Source organism: Mustela nigripes, chromosome 3 (genome assembly GCF_022355385.1).
Source record: "Mustela nigripes isolate SB6536 chromosome 3, MUSNIG.SB6536, whole genome shotgun sequence".
Taxonomy (NCBI): domain Eukaryota; kingdom Metazoa; phylum Chordata; class Mammalia; order Carnivora; family Mustelidae; genus Mustela; species Mustela nigripes.
In genome coordinates, this window is record NC_081559.1 from 62,297,452 (window position 1) to 62,321,704 (window position 24,253).

A 24,253-nucleotide genomic window follows, 5' to 3' on the forward strand; every position below is an offset into this window, starting at 1 on the left:
TCCTCCTGAAAGAGCTAGAAAGCCAGTGAGTACATTTGTTTGCTCTTTTCACAATTTCAGTACTGTATTTTTTATCTATGCTTTTAGTACTTCATGATTTCTAAATTATGGAAGACAGCATCACTTTTGAGTTGAATACTGAAATTTTCCAGTTAATTCTGATGAACTATCAGAAGCAAGTTTGAATTAATAAACTAAACCTGCATTCAGAGAAGTCAAGTTTGAAAAATAATATATCCATCATTTATCAGCAGTAGTAATATACATTTTGGAACAAAAATGTATCTGTCTTAAAGAAATATTTAAAGCTCTTGGTCACTCTTGCCATGGTGCACTGAAGAAACAATGTTTTGTAGCAAAAGTGAGCCCACTTATCAAGATCACTGGTAATATTTTTACCATGTGCAACACACAGTACTGAGCACCATTAGAAAGCAATATACTCCAAGATCTTGAGGAAATAGCTCAAATTCTTTGATTCTATGAAGCATTAAGAAAAATTCATACCTCAACTGCTTTGTCTCCTTCTTGATGTTCTTTTGAAGTCTGCTGAAATTTTGGCTCAATCTTCTTAGCTTTTTCAGCAGCTTTCTGCTTTTCTTCTTCATAGGACATAGCAAGTATGCCCAAGAACAAACTTGCTATGTAAAAAGCAAACCAAAAGCTTATCACAACAAAAAATATCATGTAGACCTTCCCAGAAGCATAAAGGATCTAAGAAGAGTTAGAAAACAAGACAAAAGAGGAAAATGTTATTTGTCTTCCTATAATCTCCTATTTTAAAATGAAAAAATCACATTTTGTTAATGAAAATAATTTAGTTGTATGTGGAATGTAATCACAGGACAGTTTTACTGGCTCTACTTGGAGAAATAAGAGAAAAGCCCTTCAATTTTATATATATATATAAGGTACAAAATGCATAGTACAAAATCAAAGAATTTAGTAATTGAATTAAATTAGAGTGAGCATCTGGCTTTTAGGTCTTCACTAACAAAGAAACATATTGGAAGGAAAGAATTGTCATTTCTCAATTAAGAAAGCTGGACAGTCTAAAGTAAAGACTTTCCTTTACAGTAGAATCTTTAAATATATGAAGCTTAATAAAAGTCAGAGAACGAACGTTTAGAGATTAGTTTCATCTTCTCATTATTCTATGAAAACATCATAACAAGAGACAAGCTTAGATCTATTCAAAGAGGTGGGAAACAAAAATTTTTCTATATCAGAATATCTGCTTTGGTGAAGAACATTTAGATTTGTTTAAATCTAATGGTGAAGAACATTTAGACAAATCACATGAGAAGGTCATATAATTCACTTATTAAAGTTATTTATGGACAGAAAAAAACCAAAGATTTTAGATTTCAAAACTAAGCATTGACTAGCTTTTATTTCATAATAATTACCTAAGATAGATGAGAGAATTTAAAATTTTAAAAATTATAAGTAATTGATACAGTCCACTATGTAAGTAATTCAGACCACTGATTTATTATCGTTGACTATAAGTATATAAACAAAATCCAAAAAAACCCAGATGAGGTTAGTCTTAATTTTTATGCATCCACTTGAATCAATAGATAAGTATTATTTACAGAAAATATTATATTGATACAACAAAGTTAAAAATGTTTTACAGTTTAATAAGTTCTAACATTCAATCAAAAATAATTTATTAACCTATAGTATATTTATCATTATAAGCATTTTTAATAAACCTTATTTCTTAGAAGAGTCACCTATTTAGGATTTGGTTAAATAATTTTCCCACAGAACTAGCTATCATCTACAGTAGTAGATTCAAGAGTTAGTAATGAACACCATGGGATACACTGCAGGCCATGCACATTAATAAATACTTTGCTTAGGGTGCCTGGGTGGCTCAGTGGGTTAAGCCTCTGCCTTCAGCTGAGGTCATGATCTCAGTGTCCTGGGATTGAGCCCCGCATCGGGCTCTCTGCTCAGCGGGGAGCCTGCTTCCCCCTCTCTCTCTGCCTGCCTCTCTGCCTATTTGTGATCTCTCTGTCAAGTGAATAAATAAAATCTTTAAAAATAAATAAATACTTTGCTTATTGTATCATTAATTCTGTGTAGTACCTTTATGTGGTATTTACTATTTCCAATATGCAGAAGAAAGATGAAAATTAGGCAAAATGACATGTCAAAACTCTCACAGCTTTGGAGAAAGGCCTGAATCCAAAAATTTTGCTCTTTCCAGTATATGAAACTGACTGGAGGATAAAAGTATACACTTTTATTATGATGGAAAAGTATACACATTCTAGTTCTAGTATATTTTAGTTTGAAATTGGGATAATTATGGCACTCAAAGCCTAGGAGTGTTACGAAAAGCAAATGAAATAGTGCACGTGAAGATGCATTTAGCCTCTGGCAAATATGCAGTGAAGGTTAACTATTGTTAGAAATAACATTTTGCTTATGTCCATTAGGACTGACACTTTGTTTTGTTCATTTCTGTACCCTCGGTGTATCAAAGAGTGCTTGGATCAAATAAATATTTGTTGAATGAATAGAGAATTGTATTCTCTAAAACATAAACTACACTCTTTGGGAATAATTGCTGAATTTCCCTAGCCATGGTCAGTTCAGTGTGGGGCAATGCTGAGAGCACAAATCCAGTCCAAATCAAAGAAAACCATCTCTACACACTAGTTAATGACAAGAGTGCAATACTGATGAAAGTCCCATGTGGACTCCACCAGGGCACTCCCACACTGATGTTTCATTTCACTAGCAGTGGGAAAGGATTTACTTTAAACCAATTCTAACAAGAAAATTAGCTAATGTACTTTGAGGGCTGTAACCCAAAAAACAGAAAACATTATATAAAGTGATACGATCTATAAATACTCACATTTTTGCTTATTAAAATTTCATGAAGCATTTCTATGTGTTTGATACTGAGGATAGAACAATTAAATTGAGATAAAAAGAACTCTTCTCAGGTAGCATATCTACTAGTGGGAGAAACTACTGAACAAGCAATTAAAGTAACCACAATCAGGGAGGCCTGGGGGCTCAGTCCATTAGGCATCTGACTCTTGATTTCAGCTCAGGTGATGATCTCAGGCTTGAGCCCTCAAGGTTCAAGCCCCATGTGGATCTCCATGCTGGGTATGGAGACTGCTTAGGATTCTCTCTCTCTCTCTCTCTATCCCTCCCCTTGTCCTCTCATGTACATGTGTGCATCCACTCACTCTCTCTCTCTCTCTCAAAAATAAACAAACAAATAAAATAACCATAATTAGAGGCAGTTGTACAGTTACATGGTATTTTGGTGTAGGACTTGTCTAGCTATGAAAGGAGAGTTTGGGGAAAAGCTCAAGATTTCTTCTGGGTTTAAGGTATGAATTTGAGGTATGAGACTGAAGGTAGAATGAAACTTGAATTTAGGCTGAGGGTACAACATACATTGAAACAAGAAATTATGGGAAAAACTCACTTAGGAAACAGAAAGCCTCTTCTATACTCAAATAAAGCAGAATATATACTGGAATATTATTAGAAAATACATCTGGAGAAGTATGCAGAAACTAGATCTTTTTTTTTTTTTAAGATTTTATTTATTTATTTGACAGAGATCACAAGTAGGCAGAGAGAGGCAGGCAGAGAGAGAGGGGTAAGCAGGCTCCCCGCAGAGCAGAGAGCCCGATTCAGGGCTCGATCCCAGGACCCTAGGATCATGACCTGAGCCAAAGACAGAGGCTTTAACCCACTGAGCCACCCAGGTGCCCCCAGAAACTAGATTTTAAAGAGCACTATAGACCATCCATTTGGACTTTGAACTTCATCCTATGGGAATGCAGAACTTCTGAAGGATTTTTAGAAGTAGGAAAATGTGATAAGATGATTTTAGAAATAAGAAGCGCCTAGTGTTGTGGAAGAGATACTGATACTTGTCAAAGTTTGGAAAATAACAATATAAATAAATATTCATGTTACAAAATCAGAAAAATATACTTTGCAATTTAAAAAGTCATTTTAAGGGGCACCTGGGTGGCTCAGTGGATTAAGCCACTGCCTTCGGCTCAGGTCATGATCTCAGGGTCCTGGGATCGAGTCCTGCATCGGGCTCTCTGCTCAGCAGGGAGTCTGCTTCCTCCTCTCTCTCTACCTGCCTCTCTGCCTAATTGTGATCTCTCTCTGTCAAATAAATAAATAAAATCTTTAAAAAAAAAGATAAAAAGTCATTTTAATATTTTCATGTATTTCTTTTATAGAAGTATAATTGTACTATTTACTTTACTTGACTTTTATTTAATAACATAACATGAACATTTGTGCTAAAAGTCCAATCATTATTAATGGCCTATAGAGGTTATTACACACACACACACACCCCTCATAATTTATCTATCCAATCATAAAAAGTATGGAATGTATGTATATGTTTTAAAAAAAGAGAGTGTTCTCCTTCAACTATACATACTTTGAAAATTTAAAGTAATTTATTTTATCTAATATACTTTAATATTAACTATGTTGTTAAACTAATGTTGCATATTTCACTGTGATGAAAATTCTCTTAGAAAAATGAAGTCACCATTCTAATGTGTACTTTAACTTTCTAAGAAAATATGGCACATAAATCATCAGTTACAAAGAGAGGCTCTCAGAATTTGGATTTCAAGTCTCAGAACAGCAAGCCTTCTGTTATAATCAGATCAGGATTAAATATTAAAGGGGAATGAGAAGCAATAGAAGAATTGAAGTGAAATACGCATTGTAGACATTAAGTAAAAAATTTCTTGGGGTGCCTGGGTGGCTCAGTGGGTTAAAATCTCTGCCTTTGGCTCAGGTCATGGTCTCAGGGTCCTGGCATCAAGCCCCGCATCAGGCTCTCTGCTCAGCAGGGAGCCTGCTTCCTCCTCTCTCTCTCCCTGCTTCTCTGAGTACTTGTCATCTCTGTCTCTCAAACAAGTAAAATCCTTAAAAAAAATTTTTTTAAAGTAAAAAAAAATTTCTTAATACATGTTAATCTCATAGGTTAAAAATTTTTTAAAAGATTTTATTTATTTATTTGTCAGAGAGAGAGAGAGCGAACTCAGGCAGACATAGTGGGGCAGAGGCAGAGGGAAAAGCAGGCTCTTTGCTGAGCAAGGAGCTCGATGTGGGACTCCATCTCAGGACGCTGGGATCATGACCTGAGCTGAAGGCAGCCGCTTAACCAACTGAGCCACCGAGGCGTCCCAGGTTCAAATTTTTTGACTGAAGAGGCAGTACTTACCAATGTTCTTTACTCAGTTAATATCAAATGTGTGATATTATACAGCAGGGCAGTGATCTCTAGAAGATACATGTGTTGTAACTTTGGAGAGGTTACCCAACCACTCTGATCTTAGCAGATACCGATAGGTCTTGCAGGATTGTTTCAAAGATTAAATATGATATACATAAAGGCACAGACTTGGGCACAGAGTTAGCATACAGTTTGACTTTCAGTAATTCTGACTCTCTTTTCTTCTGCCCTCAAATTCTTCTCCCCATAGAAATTTAATAAATCGTGGTACATCTTACCATTATTTTAGAAGGTAGGGACATGATATCATTTTTTGTGCCATGTAGATTCTGTTCTTACCTGATGATAAAGTGCTTCAGGGTAATCCTGCGTCATTAACCGAAACAGGGCAAGTAAGGCCCAGCCAAAAGTGTCAAAATTTGTGAAGCCATAATCAGGATTTGTGCCAGCTTTCACACACACATATCCTTCAGGACATTGACTGAAGAAGACAAAGAGAAGAGAAACTGCTTACTTTTAAGTGACTTTTAGATTACAGGCCAAATCATAAATACAGAATATCCACCTATGAATAATAAAGAGTTCTTCCACAGGGAACAGTCTAAACAAAGCCCAGTGAAAAAGCTGCAAATGAGGTAGATTTTAAGTTAATACAAGTGAACAGTGTTAATTAATCTAAAAGGAAAAGGGGTCTCACCAATGGTTTTTTGCCAAGCCTTGTTGAAGTTTTCTTTGCTATCAGCATCAAGGTGAAAGCATACATAATGGGAATAACCGTCATAAAACAAAGCTTCAGTCATTGAGGGTTTAATTTTCAAATGTCTCACCTTAAGCCCTTGGGTCCCATTATTTAAGGGTGCAAAAACACTTCCACATTGATAAGTTATAATCAGCATTTGCACAATGGTAGAAAGATCAGATTAAAGATTTATCTTACTTCCTTTGATGGAGTCTTCATACTTTATTTTCTGGGGGCTTGAATATTATGATTCGTTATTATAGTTGTGGCCACATAAATCATGCTTCCCTCCATCCATACCCTGTGTAGTTTCCTCCAGTGTTATTCTGGCTTTGGCCATGTGACTTGTTTTGGACTTTTAATAGTTAACAAATGTGATGCAAAGAGAGGTTTAAAATGTATTTGTGCTGGGCAGTGTTGAGCAAGTGACAAAATGTCTAAATCACGTGAATATATAAACTACATAATTCATGCTCCTTTATCCCCATATGACTTTTGTTAATCTGAGCCCTAGAGCCTAAGAAATGATATGGGCACCATATCATTTCCAGCTGATGGAAGTGACATAAGGAATTACAGGAAAGTGCTAGTACTGCCGAGAAGCACTATATTTCTACTTTCCTTTCTCTTCATTGGAAATTATATGACAGTAAAACTTGTATTATCATATCATTGAATAGTTATTTATAAATACTATTTATAAGAGCAATAAACTTTTTATTAATGTAAATTTTGTCATAAAATATATACAAGCCATAAAATAAATGAAATAACAGCATATATTTCCTATTTCTTCTCTTCAAAGGCTTTTGGACCAAGAAAAGATTATATCATCTCTCTTGATAATTCCCACTAGCTCTGGGGTACACAGAAAACAAAAAATCAGATCCTTATTTAAGTCCCAGCCTTGCCATTTATTCACTTCATGACCTTGAATAAATCATTTAAGTAGTCTGTTTACTGCTTTTTCCTGTAAAATCAGGGTAATAGTATTCCGTGTTGTATATTTCTCAGCATGGTTTTAATGACAAAATGAGATAATGTAATCAAATGATAAACATCAGCCAAAGCATTAATCATTCAATAAATACTATGGATCTATGAAACTGACTGATACAAGAACATTAACACCACTTACCCAGCATCTGTTCTGTTGCCACAAAGGAGAGCATATCTTTCTCCTTCCAAATAATAAAAGTTTTCTGTTTCTGCAAAATAGGAAATTACATTCTGTTATCTAATTTTGAGTGAAGAGCATATCTGATATCCATTTAGATCTGCATAGAATATGAACATCTCTCTCTATACTGAAAAGGTAGGAATATATAGCCCACCCTTTCTTATCTACAAGATTGTCCTAACATGTGATGCACAGACCAAAAGATGTCTGGCAATCTACCTACTACACCGCCCCAAAAGAAACAAAACCCAGCATAAAAAGAGGAGAATCACTTTCAAAACTAGAGTTCTGGGAAGCAAATATTAACCAGTCAGTTATGACCAGAACCCTGAAGAAAAATTCCCAAGACCAAAGTGAAAGCTGAGACCTTTTCTTCCAGGCTTTATTCCTAATGATCTTCCTTAACATGAGACCATATTTCTGTCTCTGCATTTAAATACCATTCTCTTCCCATGTTGAAGCTTATTTTTCTATATTGAGCATCCAGTGCCAGTTACTCACCTTGGTGTCATTTAATCTAACCATAATCCCAACTAATCTGAATCATAGCCCATAGAATTTATTCAGGTATCTTTATCTGCTGTCATTCAATATGTAAATGGTGTATTTACAGATATGAACTACCAGGGTTGGGAACATACATGCTTAGAAGTATTGATTTTAGGTTCTGAACTCAAATCACAGCTCCAACACATGAGATCAGTCCTGAATGTATGTGTGTATATATAAAATTATATATATATATATATATACATATGTACACACACAAAACTGAATTACTACAATGCCAAATGATGTCACTTTAACTTTACCTAAAATAATGTTAGAAGTTTTTTTTTAAGATTTTATTTATTTATTTGACAGACAGAGATCACAAATAGGCAGAGAGGCAGGCAGAGAGAGAGGGAGAAGCAGGCTCCCCTTGGAGCAGAGAGCCCGATGTGAGGCTCAATCCCAGGACTCTGGGATCATGACCTGAGTGGAAGGCAGAGGCTTTAACCCACTGAGCCACCCAGGTGCCCCTAGAAGAAGTTTTAAATCATAGTTAGGAACCACTGGTCAAGCCTTTTAAATGGCAGTCAAAATCCAAATGAAATTCAACATTAGTAGTTGAGGACTGTCCCAAATATTGTTCTAAAATAAAAGGACTTTGACATGGCAATTAGGTTAAATAAAATTTTATAAATATAATATTTTCAGCAAGTCCTAACATATTTTTAGACGAAATGGAATGACTAGAATTGGACAAATTTTAAAGCTGTAAACTTAAAAAAGTGATTTCTTTATAATATAACTTACTCTTTAAGATGAAAAGAACCTGGATTTTTTTCCAGCAATAACTATTGGTATTCACTATATTGAAGTATTTCATTATTGTGAAGTAGTAAAAATTGTTTATTTTTTATATAATTTGTATATTTTTTGTTGTAACTAAAGAAACCAAAGAGTATTTCAAGAGTATTTTAATTGGAATCTAAGATTTAACATCCATTTTTCTGTTGCCCTCACCACTAGAATGAAGACCATGAGATAGACACACATAATAACGAAATATTTCACATACTCATATACCAATAATTTTGTATTACTTGCAGCATAATGATATTATGGGGTAAAAATAAGGAGTAAAATTCATTAAGATTTGTTTTGGAACTTATATATCCAAATACAAATAAAATTAATGTAGGGGATTACATAAGACTTAACAACAATTTACTTTTATTAGTTTAAAAATATGCTTTTATATTTTTCTAAACCCTTTCAGAAAGACCTGATAATTTTAATATGAGTGAAAAATCCAGTAAGAGAGTATAACCCGGTAGAGAAGGAATGGATTTGAAAGCCAGATTGGGATGGTTAGAATCCTAGTTTTATCACTGAGTTGTTGTTGTTCCACTGGAACATTCACTGAATTTCTCTGAACTTCCATTTTTTCTGTTTGTAAGCAGGCTCATTCACTTCTCTGCAGGGTTATGGTGAAGATATGTGATCAGACATATGTGTTACTTACATATATAGGAGCAAAGCAATATTTATTCTGGCATTATTAGTATTTGCCTGAAGTATGTTTATTATTTACCAAAAGATAACTCAAAACATTTAAAATGAGCAGCAGTAACTGAAATCCAACAATAGTGAGAATTTCTATAATGTAGTCTATTTTTTATTTACAGGGTCATTTTAAAATTTCTAATGAGTAGACTTAAATTTATATTTTAAATAAACAACTTTATTGAAGAAAGGTAGAATTATGAGGATTTTATTTTGATAAAACTGCAAATAAGACTCTGGTTAGGGGCGCCTGGGTGGCTCAGTGGTTAAAGCCTTGCCTTCGGCTGGGGTCATGATCCCAGTGTCCTGGGATCAAGCCTCACATCAGGCTCTCTGTTCAGCAGGGAGCCTGCCTCCTCCTCTCTCTCTGCCTGCCTCTCTGGCTACTTGTGATCTATCTGTAAAAAAAAAAAAAAAAAAAAAAAAAAAAAAAAAAAAAAAGACTGGTTATATTTATTTTTTAAAGGATAAAATTTGCAAAACTTAACAATTTCAAACTTGGGTCTTCCTCACTGAACTATCTGAAGATTGGAACTTTGAATTGCAATTCTGATAAATGAAACTGATCCAAATCAGCACAGGTTTCCTCCGCCATCCAAAGTAGAACATTCCTAATGAAACCTTTTGTGAAGGGAAAGGCATAAGGCAAAGAAGTAATTACCATTAGTTTTTTTTTTTTAAGATTTTATTTATTTATTTGACAGAGAGAAATCACAAGTAGATGGTGAGGCAGGCAGAGAGAGAGGGGGAAGCAGGCTCCCTGCTGAGCAGAGCCCGATGCGGGACTCGATCCCAGGACCCTGAGATCATGACCTGAGCCGAAGGCAGCGGCTTAACCCACTGAGCCACCCAGGCGCTCCTACCATTAGTTTATAGGGAAAAATTTGTGGGCATTCCCAGGCCCCAAATATAACCTCTCTTCAGCTTTTCTGATACATTAGGACACATCTTGCTAATAGACACACAAAATAAATTGAGACAAAGCAAGGTTTGTCTCAATTCAAAGCTATGTTGGCTTGATGCTGGGAGGCTGTGCGGGGTTCCAGTGGAAGGCTCTCTGGTGGTGCTGTTCTCCCTGCCGGGATGCAGGCTACCTTTATAATGGCTTGCTGCAAAGCAAACCCTGAATGCTATTTTTACTTTTAGTGTTTTTTCGTAAAAGCAAAAATCAGATTTCCTTTGGTTACTGAAAACAAGTACTCATGCAGGTCTTTGGTAAAAGCTAAGTGGCAACATGTGAACTTTCAAAAAGCATGTGAACTTGAGCATAGTTAGAGCATTTGCAAGTTCGTTCCGAAGTTGAGTGTTCAACACTGCTGTGAAATCTGCTCCGTTGCAGAGAAAAATTTTAACTTTTTTGACATAGATGGCAAGTGATTCTTACCTCGCATATAATATGGATTTTCAGTTCTGTTGTGCAGGGTTGAAGTTTCGTTTTCTTGGGGCCATCGCAAACACTTATGCTTCAGGTTGCCCATGAAGAGCCCCATCCCAATTAAAGAAAATACAGTCAGAAAAAACAGAGTTAGGGAAATGACCCCAGTAAGTTTCTTCAAGCAGTGGATGAGGATCCCTGTGAAAGACTTCAGACCTAAAAAGAAAAAAGTTTGTTTTTGATAAAGTAAAATATCTTAGTAAAGCAGCTGTTAGCACAATTCCTCCATGGTAAATGCATACTCGGCTGAAATCAACAGCTTGTGTTTCCTAATCTAAATCATCCATTATCTACATCTAATAAGTAAAATGAATAAAAAATAAATAAAAATATGAAATTTAAGGTTTCTATATTATTGCTGGCTTATTACACTTGTTAAAATAATCGAGGCACAAATTTTAAAATTAATTATTTGTTTTTCTTTGCTATAAAGAACAAGACTTTTGGTTACTGCTTTTCATACCAACCACCACCGTATATAAGCATAAGTATAGAGTTATAAATCAAAATAGGTTGCAAATGTTGTTGAAACAAGAAATAGTTTGAAATAGCAGTATTTTAGGGGCGCCTGGGTGGCTCAGTGGGTTAAGGCCTCTGCCTTCCACTCAGGTCATGATCCCAGGATCCTGGGATCGAGTCCTGCATCGGGCTCTCTGCTCAGCAGGGAGTCTGCTTCCTCCTCTCTCTCTCTGCCTGCCTCTCTGCCTACTTGTGATCTCTGTCTGTCAAATAAATAAATAAAATCTTTAAAAAAAAAAAAAGAAATAGCAGTATTTTATACTATTCTTTCACTAACTTTTTAAGAATTCAATTTTTGGAGCTGATTAAACAAAACATGTACAAATTTGAATTACGAATGAGAATAACACACAACTGTGGTATCTGCAGACTGTATTTACATTAGAACATTTACTAATTGAGAATTCAGCCTTAAAGCTGTCTTTTTACTTCAGGAACTAATTTTTCTATTTATTAAATAAAACTTGCTCAAGAAATCCTCATGCACTGCTGGTGAAAATGTAAATTGGTGCAGCTACTGTAGAACACAGGATGGAGGTTCCTCAAAAAATTAAAAATAGAATTACCATAAAATGCAGTAATTACACTCTTGGGTATTTATCCAAAGAAGAGATTTATCCAAAAAGATATATGCACCCCTATGTTAGTTGCAGCATTTTTTACAACAGCCAATATACGGAAGCACCCTAAGTGTCCACTCACAGATGAATGAATAAAGAAATGTCATTTACATATGTAATAGAATATAATTCATACATAAAAAAGAACAAAGTTTTGCCATTTGCGACAACATGGATGGATCTAGAGTATATTGTGCTAAGTGAAGTAAGTCAGACAGGCAAAGACAAATGCCATATGATTTCATTTCTATGTAGGATCTAAAAAGTAAACCAATGAACAAACAAAAAGATCATAAACAGCGTCATAAATAAAGAACAAATTGGTGGTTGCCAGAGCAGAGTCATGGACAGAATGAGTGAAAGACAGTGAAAGGTACAGACTTCCAGTACTGGAAAGAATAAGTCATGGGATGAAAGCTACAGCATGGGGGATAGTCAGTGGTATTGTAAGAGCATTGCATGTTGATAGTGTTAGTTACACTTGTGAGCATGGCAAAACAGACAGACAGGTAGAATCACCTAAAACTAATGTAACATTGGGTGTTCATAGCAATTCAATGTTTTTTAAAAGCTCAATTCTGGAAACAAAAAAAAAAAGAAACAAACAACAAAAATAATGTAAATAATGTAACTTCATCAGTAAAACTAGTATTAACCTTTCTTCCTTCCTTCTCTTTCTTCCCTTGCTCTTCTTATTTGTTGGTCTGTTTATATTTAGGATCCTAATAACTGTTCAGCTTCACAGTGGATAAGAATGTACTAATGCTGTGATTCTGTCAATATTACTATGCTTCTGTTTTAGTATCTTTAAAATGTGGCTAATAATACCCGCTTCATATATTATTGTGAGAACTGAAAATCTTTTTTTTTTTTTTTAGGTTTTTAAGTGTGTTGGGTCCAAACTCACAATCCTGAGATCAAGACCTGAGGTGAGTCAAGAGGCAGATGCTTGACTGACTGAGCCACCTAGATGCCCTGAGAATCTATTTTTCAGTGACCTCCTAAGATGATTGGCTTTTTTGAGTACATTAAAATAAGGTTGAAATAAAGCTATTTCTGTGGTTAAAGAAATGTGATATCTAGATAAATATATAATTTTAATTGCTATCATATGGAAATACTTGTTTATAGCTTATTTTGCCACTTGGAGTTATACTATTTATTTTATTTTGTTATATCCAAGTCTTTTTAAAAAATATTACATTAAAAATAGAATTTCTGTATCATATTATATGTATTGATACATTTATGTTCAATTTGTTTTTAAGAGATGTTGAACCAATATATAAACTAAAGATATAAATACATAGTCAAGCCTTCATTAAAACTGGGATATTTAAAAAACTTTGTTGTCAATTTATTAGAAGAAAAATGGGATCACTTTACTTTGTAGTTTCTATGATTATTATAATGAACTTCAAAACATGTATATTTTATATGTACTTGTCATTTGGCAACTGCCATGAGTTCTTCTATATTTTTTTTAATTGAAGTATACTTAACACACAGTGTTATATTAGTTTTTTTTTTTTTTTCCAATTCTGACAGTTTATATTTATTTCTTTAAATTTTAAACATTTTAATTCCAGTGTGGTAGATATCCAGTGTTAATATTCATTTCAGGTGTGCAATATATGATTCAACGCTTCCATATATTATTCAGTGTTCATCAAGAGAAGTGTATTCTTTAATCCCCATCACCTGGTTCACCCCCCGCCCACCATCCTCCCCTTTCTCTGTAAATTTTTGTCTATTGAAAAGTTTTTTCACAATGTTTTGCTAGAATTATTATTTTTAAAGATTTATATATTTATGTGAGAGAAGCAGAGAGAGTGTGTGTGTAAACTGCTGGGGAGGAGCAGGGGACAGGGAGAGAATCTCAAGCAGACTCCCCACTGAGCTTGGAGCCAGATGCATGTGGGGCTCCATCTCACGTTCATGAGATCATGACCTGGGTTGAAATCAAGAGTTGGATGCTTAAAAGACTGAGCCACCCAGCTACCCCTGTTGGAATTATTTTAGAACAATTCTTAAGTAAAAATATATGCATGTGAAAATGTGATATACATACACACACATATATATAGACATACATACACACATAACCAAGCTCCCATTCTTTTTATTTTTAAGCTTTTATTTTGCTTTAGTTTAGGTATATCTTTTGTGGAGTTTGATTTACTTAAGATTTAATATTAAAGTTATACATCTTGACAGAAAAATTTAATCCAATTGTATTTATTTTCATAAACTGCCTTTATTTTTGGATATGACTTTACCATTTTGTTTTTATTTCTTTTTTTTATATATTCTTCTTTTTTTTTAATTTTTTATTTTTTATAAACATATATTTTTATCCCCAGGGGTACAGGTCTGTGAATCACCAGGTTTATGATTTATATATTTCCCTTATGTGTCTTTTTTTTAATAATTTTTTATTTTTTTTATAAACATATATTTTTATCCCCAGGGGTACAGGTCTGTGAATCACCAGGTCCACACACTTCACAGCACTCACCAAAGCACATACCCTCCCCAATGTCCATGATCCCACCCCCTTCTCCCAACCCCCCTCCCCCCAGCAACCCTCAGTTTGTTTTGTGAGATTAAGAGTCACTTATGGTTTGAAACAAGATGGGATTGGGAGGGAGACAATCCCTTATGTGTCTTATCTTTTAAAAATAAACTTTACTTTTTCTCCTTTTTTCTCTACTATTTAAGGTAAAATATATTTTGAGAAACTGTATCAAACTTAAGTTCTTATTGGGACAAACTTGTACCCTCTATAGCAAAAATAAAACTTTATGTACTATAGTTTCACAATGTAAGATAAAGAAATAACCACATTTACTTTCTCACATCTCTCTATTCCCCCTTCTCAGTTTTTGTTAATATAATTTAGTACTTCTGACCAAGTAAAGGGCTCAATTTGTGTATTTTCCATTACATATTATTTTTCATGATTTACAGGAAAGGTTAACATTCAAATCCTTACAATGGCTTGTCAGGAAACACAAATTTATGCAAAAGGGGAGCAGAGGGGACCTGGATGAATATGCCTGATTTAAAGGAGTAGCTGTTCCTCAACTACAGCTGGTAGTTATCATGCAAGAATGCTGGGTGGCTCAGTGGGTTAAAGCCTCTGCCTTTGGCTCTGGTCATGATCTCAGGGTCCTGGGATCAAGCCCCACATTGGGCTCTCTGCTCAGCAGGGAGCCTGCTTCCTCCTCTCTCTCTCTGCCTGCCTCTCTGCCTACTTGTAATCGCTGTCTGTCAAATAAATAAATAAAATCTTAATAAATAAATTAAAAAATCTAAAAAAAAAAAAAGAATGCTGGTGGGTAGATGTGAGAATTCATCCAAATTAATTTAGATTTTAATGTTAAAAATCACTAGTTTTCTAAAACAATTTTGTTATCTATTTCAAAGTTTTCTGAAACACAAAACATGTTTCTAGTTTAGGAATGTCTGTTATTAATTTGGGTTGTAATATTTGCATTCTGTTTTGCATACTATCAGTAATTTGGAATTCATTCTGTGTTGAAATGATTTCAGAGTTCACTATGATTAGTTCTGATATTAAATCTTCCCATTGTTGAGTATTTTTTTTCATACCAGTTGTTCAGGAAAGATACATACATAAAACTTCAGAAGCTGTGAATATCTTCCTATCAGCTTCACATCTGGATGACAGACAGGTATAGAACACTAGTGTCATAATCTTCCTGCCTATACCTTGCCCAAGCTCAAATTTCACTGGCTATTCATTTTCAGTATTATCAAAAGGTCTAAAAATAACCTTTTCATAGGTAATTTTTCATTGCCTTTTCATAGGATTTTTATAATATACTTATTTTTTAAGGCTTCAATTAAAAAATGTTATAATATATCTAAGTGTACCTTTTAGTTTTTTTGTCTACTATAAAATGAACCTTCTCCATTTGTGACAAAAATTTCAAGTTAAAGTTTTTAAAAAAATGTTCTAGTGTATTTTTGAATGATTTATCTTTTACATTTATTCTGTTCTCTTTTTTGGGGTCACCAACTATCCATAAGGTGGAACTTAGTTTTCTCTTTTTCGATAACCCATCCATTTTTGTTCTATTGTATTAATATAGAATTTCTCTAGTTTCTCCTTACACAACTGGTTTTATTTTACTATACCAAAATACTAAAGAGATAGTACCATATTTTAATGCATCTATTACCATAAAATACTCACCAAAGTTAATATACATTTTTAAAAGATTTATTTATTTATTTTTGTTTTAGAAAGAGAAAGAGAGAGAGCAGCAGGGGGAGGGGCAGAGGGAGAGGGAGAAGCTCAAATAGACTCCCCGCAGAGCACGGAGCTCATGATCCTCAGATCCTTAGATCATCCTGAGCTAAAACCAAGAGTCAGATGCTTAACTGACCACATCACACAGTTGTCCTGGGTATTAACACTTTTTTTGCCTAATAAGTACTTTTGTCTATTTTATTATATCATTTTCATCTTTTGCTTGAGTCCAGGTTTTCTTCACAAAAGGAGCACCTGGGTAGCTCAATCAGTTAAGCATGGACTCTTGGCTTCTGCTCAGGTCAAGATCTCACGGTTATGATCTCAGTGTCGTGGGATGAAGCCCCATGTGGAGATCAGTGCAGTCTGCATGAGATTCTTTCCCACTTTGATTCTCCCCCAACTTGTGCCTTCTCATAAATAAATAAGTAAGTAAGTAAATAAATAAATAAAATCTTGAAGGGACTACAAAAAGGATGACTTCTTATGCTTGCTCCTATTCCTTAGGACATATTTTTTTTAAAGAAAAAAGAGGATTATTTTTATTTTCTTAAATAGCATGTTTCTCTTTTGGTATTGCAAAATACTTTCATATGCTCTATATTGCTGGTATTTCTGTTGATTATTTTCTCCCTTGGAAAAAGAGAAATTTCTATCAGCCTGTGTGTTTCTAAATGTGCTAAGATATGTTGTTCTTGTATTAATTTAGATTCACCTGATTTCTTCTATAATCTTTACCTCTGAGCCTAAGATGAAGACACAGTTGATGCAATTTTATGTTCTAGTAATTTGTGGAGAGTAGTAAGGTAGGTAGAACTGTGGGAATTCCTATCACTGCCACCTTCTTCACTGGGTTTCTTCACTTCAGCTTCATTGAAGCTGCCAATCCATTTTTGTTAAACAGCTTTATCGAGCTATAATTCATAAATCATACAATTCACCCATTTAATGTGTACAGTTCAGTGTTTTAATATATCCACGGGGCTATGTATCATCCATCACCATACTCTCTTAATTTTTTTACTGTTTTGCCCAATCTAGACTCCAAGTGTACAGCATGCATATATCTGGCCGTCTTCATGGTATTCCAATGGACAAAAATCATCTGTAGATCTCATTTTTGGTATTATCACACTTGCCTCTGGGTTTATTGGCCCACCTATTTCATACTGCTGACTCAGCAGCCAAAACACTAATGGAGTTGTTTCATACTGGATTGTTTTCATTCATTCTTAACACAAATTAAAAGCTGTTGATGGGCTTCTCTAGGATATCTTCAGGAACGGGAGCTGTAAATTAGCATCTTCCATCAATGTGTTCACAGCTCTACCTTATTTAGCAGAACCTCCTTTAACTCTGTGGCATGTGAATGAAACCTATCCAAGCACTCAGAGCAAAATGGAATTTATCTTATTTTATATTACTTTGTTCATTTCAACTGGTTTTTAGATACAGTGAGGAAAAAAAGGCATATTAGCTACCTGTCTAGATTGCTATCTCTCTCAGAAGTCTAAGGACAATTTTGTAAGTTTATATTTAAGAGGCAAGGATAAATAAGAAAAAATAGAAAATAATATACTTTGGTTAATTTCTTTATTTTATCATTAAGAATTGAATCCATCTCGAATAAATAACAGTCAAATGTGATTTTTTTTTTTTTTTTTTTTTTTTTTTGCTTTCCTGGAGTGACTGACATAAACTTACAGATGAGATAATTCACTGACTTCAAAGATGAAACACTGTTCAATTTAGTATTTCTCCAAGCAGTTAACAGGCGAGTTCAAAAGAATACAGGGTAGAACATAAATAAAAGTGAAGACAAGAACTAAATACCATTTCTTACCTTGGTTTAGGGGAATAATTTTCAAAATTCTCAAATTTCTTGAAATACTAAATATTATAGTATTTGAGCCGAGAAGTAAATATCTTGTTATGTGCCTGTGGGATTAAATTAGAATTATTAGAATTATTAGAAGTCATACTAAGTCTAGACTGCTTATCACTGACTTTTTATACTATTTAAAACTTATTTTTAAAACCACATATCCAAACGTTTACCTTGCTCTCATTGTTCCATTTCACAAATAGTTGCTTTATTGATTGGAAGACAAAGATTGCTACAGTGTAAGGTAGCTAGGTAAATATTAACCCACAAACAAATTATGACTGTTTATAAAAGCTTGACACTGTGATTAGTCATCATTCTATACCAAATACCCTATATTATGTTCATAAATATTTTGTTATCTAATCAGTGAAGAGGTAGTTAAAAATTGGAAAAATCCATAGTTTTTTAAGCAATGAGATTAAGTACTTAAGTTTCTTCTGATGATCATGATGAAGATGATCATGATGGGGTTGACGATGGTGAAGATAGCAGAAGGCAGGGAGTAGAGTGGTTAAGGGCACAGACTGTAGCCAGAATGCTTATCTACAAATCCATGCTCCCAAGTTACTAGCTGTGTGACATGGAAAAATTACTGATTCCTTCTTGCCTCAGTTTCTTCAAGTTAAAGTGGGGATAATGATTCCTAATGCTGAGGCTTTTTGTGGTGATTAAACAACTCATAGATGTAAAGAGCATGGCTTAGCACCTGACACATGGGGTTATTTAATAACTGTGTTAGCTAAGTATTAGCTACCAGCAAAGGCAACAGCATGATAATGGTAGTAATCAGTAGTAGTGATAATAATTTCAATGATATTAGCTACTATTTTTTATTGCTTACCACAGGGCAGACACTGATTATGTGCTTTATGAAGATTATTTGTTGTTTTAAAAATCAACCCCAAACCTAAAAATGGAATATCATTTTAAATTCTATTTAACAGGAGTTTGGAGCCAGTGATCATTTCCTTAGCCATAGAACAGAGTACACCAAATAGAAACATTGAAAAAATACTCACGTAAATCATTAGAATTTAATGAAACATTCTTGAAAACGTGTGTCTGGATGTGTATGAATGTGTGTGTAAGATATTCTGTTATCTAGTGTTTACTGGTCTTAAATAATGTAGCTAAACAAAATGTAGGTTGGAGATAAAATCAAACATATTCAGATCTTCTTGTAAGTCTCCAAGAGACTTTCTTAGCACTGAAAATCATCACTTAAAATTCTAAAATTTAACCTCTGTTGTTTTGCCTCAGATAGAAAACAGATAATATCCAATTCCTTTCATTTTTATTGCACATTCTGAGGGCTAGTTCAGTTGGAGCTGCCTGAGAGTCATTATGGCTATGATTATGAAATATTCTTTGTTTGCAGAATTTTTACAAGGAGAAAACTTTGTAAATGCTGATGTTTCTTTATGAAAAGCTTACTTAACAAGGTATTAAGATGTTTGCAATTTGAAGAAATACTCACTCAAACAAAGTTACACTGAAATCGAGCCAGTTCCATGGATCACCAAAGAAATAAAAAGGTTCTGCCCAGATGCCTCTTGCAATGAGTTTTACAAGTATTTCAAATGTGTAAATTCCAAGCAAAATATTCCTGCAGACAGTTTTTCATATAAACGTTAAAAGTGAGAATAATGCATTGCCAACTCTGAAATAATATGTCTATGGTTAGTATTTGGCAACCAACCAGTCAACCAACCAATCTACCAACCAATTAGAAAAAACAAACAAACAAACAAACAAAGAAAAGAAACTATGCTCCTTGAACCACAAGGTAGGGCTTTTAGGGTGGGCTATGTCTTTTAGCATTAACCATAAAATTTAACTATCAATTTTTTTTTCAACAAACCCTAGCTAGAGTCATTGTCTTTACATATATTTTGGTAAATAATGAAAATATAAAATATCAAATTTATTCTGCATTTGAAGTCACACAATAATTTACTGAATTATAAAAGTATGAAAGAACTAATTTTATTATGTGTATATGTAAGAATTTTTGTAATGAATCAGTTTTATATTCACCTTCCAAAATTAACTAGTTTTAAGAATGAATTAAAGCCTAAGAGGTAGCATCAAGAAAGGCTTCTTCTTGGGGAGGCTGGGTGGTAGCTCAACTGGTTAAGCGTCTGCCTTTGGCTCAGGTCATTTTCCCAGGATCCTGGGATGGAGCCCCACCTCTGGCTGCTCAGTGGAAGAGTCTACTCCCCTTTCCTCTGCCCCTAACCACCGCCCATGCTCACCTCTCTCTCAAATACATAAATAAAATAAAATAAAGAAAAAAAGAAAGGCTTATTCTCTAGAAATTTTAATGGGCCTTTCCACTATTTTGGTCTAATATCCAAACTATTCACATCCCTCTAGAAAGAGAGAAGAAATAGAACAGAAAGAAAGCAATAGAAATAACTTTCTTAGAATGGAAAAGAATAAATGTTACTTGAGTTTAAAGCAAATCCAAATAATATATTAATCATTACTAATTAACTTTATACTAAAACCTCATATAGACACAAACATTTAGCTAAATAATCAAACTTTTATATTAGTTGACTTAATATGTTGGGAAATAGCAGATTTTTTTTTTAAGATTTTATTTACTTATTTGACAGAGAGAAAGAGATCACAAGTAGGCAGAGAGGCAGGCAGGGTGTGGGGGGGAAGCAGGCTCCCTGCTGAGCAGACAGCCCCATGCAGGGCTCAATCCCCCCGGACTCTGGGATCATGACCTGAGCCAAAGGCAGAGGCTTTAACCCACTGAGCCACCCAGGCGCCCCGGGAAATAGCAGCATTTAAAGTCCAACTAAGAATAAATGAAAGGGCAGAAAAACATTAAAATTTATTAACTGATATATATGTGATTTATTTTTACTTGGAAAACCCATAAACTGTGTTATATGTATAAATATATTATGAAGAATGAGTTTTTATTACAAGGAATATTACATATTATATATAAATAATAAGTTATAAAATGTTAAATATGTAGTATGTAAAGTATTATAATGCAACATGTTAAATATAATATAAAATCATACGTGAAATAATGTATAATAAAATTATATGACTTACTGTATTGCTGGGCCCCATTTTGGCATCTCAGTCATGGACATAAATATGCAGTCAATCAGGACACTAATTAAAATGAATAGTCGGAAAAAGGTAAGTTACAGTCAAGGAATAATGGATAAAATAATATTGGAAATATATGTTTCTTTAACATGTTTATATGTATATACATGAGATAAAATAGCTCTTTAAATATCAAAAAGAATACTATTCATATTGAAAAACAAGGAGGATTAAGATTTGTTAATATTTATTACTGCTGAATGTACTAGAAAATAAATTATAAATGTATTTTCAAATATGGAACACTTGGTGCAGTTGTAATCCAGATTCCAATATGACCTAAAATGAGATAAAATTCAAAAGAGAAAAACACTGCAGCAATATTTTAATAGAATAGTCACATTTGATACTGCTACAGTTTAAAGACAACAGAAAAGGATATGGATGCACCAAAATCTTAATAGTTGTTCTTCTAGCTGAATTGAAAGGAGAAAGTGTACACCACGTGGCACTGAATCTGAAGATTGTCCTACTTTTATTTAATACCATGAAAGTCTATAAAATGAAAAAAAATCAAGTAAAATTATAACTAGGAACTATAAACTCATCCATTATGCAAATTATTGCCAATGATCATTTCAACTGAATTTTAGCTGTTACACTTTTCTTATATTTTGATATTGTTTTACAGACTAAATAAAGTATAAAGATTTCTTCTTTTAAACATTTTCATTGATATTTAGGATTACATAACTTTTTTTTCCCCCAATGTTCTGCCTAACAAAGCCATTTGCCACACTCCAATCCTCAAGTCTTCCTGCAGAACAAATGTAATAGGAAGAAATCTATATCCAAATGGTTCATAAAGATGCATTTAAAGAGACCCAAATTTAGTGAATATAAAAAGTTACTTTTATTTCAAAGCAAAAAATGTGTGTGATTACAACAGCAAAAATGACCCCATTCACTAAGATATTTTACTAATCACTAGTAATTATCTAAGGTATAAAACCACATTTATATATTATCATTGACATAAACATCCCTAAAAGAGAAAGTTACATCATGTAAAACTAATATATTGGGATACAGAAGCATTAAATCCAAAATTAATGAAAGATCAGAAATATCCTAAAAATAAACTATACATGTACATGTGTACATATGTATATGTGTGTATCTATAATATAATATAGAAATTAAAAAGTGTCAGGGCACCTGGGTGGCTCAGTGGGTTAAGCCTCTGCCTTCAGCTCAGGTCATGATCTCAGTGTACTGGGATTGAGCCCTGCATGGGGACTTCCCCCCGTCTCTGTGCCTGCCTCTCTGCCTACTTGTGATCCCTCTATCTCTCTCAAGTAAATAAATAAAATCTTAAAAAGAAAAAAGAAATTAAAATGTATCTACCTATGTATGTATGTGTGTATACATCATATATATAATTTTACCATATATACATATCCATTTGGAAAATTCATTTATGATGGTGTGAGTAAAAATATATTATACATGATATTATGCCCATTATAATATAACACTGTATAATATATAGTATACAATGTAATATGATACAATACAGTATACTAAATGATATATGTATAAGTATAATCTATTATATACTTAAGTATTATATTGTATGTGAAATATAATTATATATTAGAGGTATCTATGGTGACTGTATATTGACATTTATATTTTTGTCTATATATATAAATATATTAGTGAAAACAATTATATATCCATTGATAATTTTTGAAAACATCTTCTAAATGGAAACCAACTGTGTTATGATTCTCACTAAAACACTTTTCCAATATACAGTCTGTGGACATTTTGGCATGTATTTTAGTTATTTTCCCTCTTTCCATTTCAAATGCAAAAATAAAATAAAAGTGTTCCCCAAAATCTGATTATTTAAAATGTGCTTTCTGTTATTTCCCTGAAGAATATCAATATTCTTACAAGAGGTAATATATATGTGGGGCACCAGTGTGGTGCAGTTGGTTAAGCATCTGACTCTTGATTTTGGTTCAGGTCCTGATCTCAGGGTTGGGAGATTGAGCCCAGGGTCAAGCTCTGCACTCAGCATGGAGTCTGCTTAAGACTCTCTCTGCTCCTCCCCTCCCCCACGCTCTTTCACTCTCCCTCACTCTCTGAAATAAAAAAATAAATCTTAAAAAAAAAAAAAAGAGGTAATATATGTGCAATCAACTAGCCTATGTTTTTGTGGAGAAATAAGTGATTCCAGACATAACAATTTTCCAATTAATGTTTAAGTGCTGAAATTATTTAATTTTAGGACTATTTGTTGGTATACCACCCTTAACAGAAGAAACTGAATATAATTCACATTTTTAATACTTTGTATCATCATTAATATTAATACTTCTTATACAAACTAACCTTACAATTTTTGGCATGTTTCATTTTTCAGAATCCTTGGTTTTGTCTTCAATAACAAACTTAGATTTGCCTACCATATCTGTAAACACTACAAAGAACTCAGAACTCTGCTAGATTAGAGTTACTTCTAAGGTTATTATGCTAAGTCAACTATTAGGACTTAAACACAGCAAAAGTGAAAGCAGAGATAATTGAGATGACAACATACGTTTTCACTAAAATATTCTGAAGATTTTACAAGTGTTTTACAGCTAATGTTACATAATGCCCATGGAAGCTACAAGAGATACTGGAGTCTTTGTTAATACATTTACAATGCCAATACTTTTCCATAATGCAAAATATTTGAAAGAGTTGTGTTTATGCTAAATCATCACTTTGTCTTCCGTCCAGAGACTTTGGTTCAATTCCATTTTGCCCATTTGGTAATATTACGAATATCAAATTACACTTGTCCACAACAGAGCTAATCTTCATATCTCCCAAGCTTATTCTTTTTTAGAATTATTTCAATTTTATAAGTAGCACCACCATTATTCCAGGTTATAAATTTTTGGATTATTAGTCTGTCTTCAAATCCTGTTGTTTCTTCTCAGGTTTGTTACATTTTTCCCTCCTCCAAGACCCTCCTATAATCAGGTCTCTTGACTTCAGGTCCAGATTACTCTCTTTCTTATACCATCTTTCTGACCCTAGATTTTCTATGCAATAGTAATTTAGAAGTCTTAGGTTAAACTTACTTAAACATTGCATTCATCACATCAATCCTTTGGCCATCACATTAAATCCATGTT

At 33.6% G+C, this 24,253-nt stretch overlaps 1 protein-coding gene across 1 annotated transcript in view; it reads right to left on the bottom strand.

The window, feature by feature from the left end:
• Positions 1 to 24,253, bottom strand: part of SCN7A (sodium voltage-gated channel alpha subunit 7) — a 64,953-nt gene that overhangs the window by 39,736 nt on the left and 964 nt on the right. The window contains exons 2-9 of the mRNA XM_059395488.1: positions 21,499 to 21,611; positions 21,057 to 21,146; positions 19,453 to 19,581; positions 17,931 to 18,025; positions 10,619 to 10,825; positions 7,141 to 7,210; positions 5,603 to 5,744; positions 508 to 714 (exon numbers count right to left, since the gene is read on the bottom strand). Coding sequence (XP_059251471.1) covers positions 508 to 714; positions 5,603 to 5,744; positions 7,141 to 7,210; positions 10,619 to 10,825; positions 17,931 to 18,025; positions 19,453 to 19,581; positions 21,057 to 21,146; positions 21,499 to 21,611 — 1,053 coding nt within the window. The remainder of the gene's footprint in view (positions 1 to 507; positions 715 to 5,602; positions 5,745 to 7,140; positions 7,211 to 10,618; positions 10,826 to 17,930; positions 18,026 to 19,452; positions 19,582 to 21,056; positions 21,147 to 21,498; positions 21,612 to 24,253) is intronic.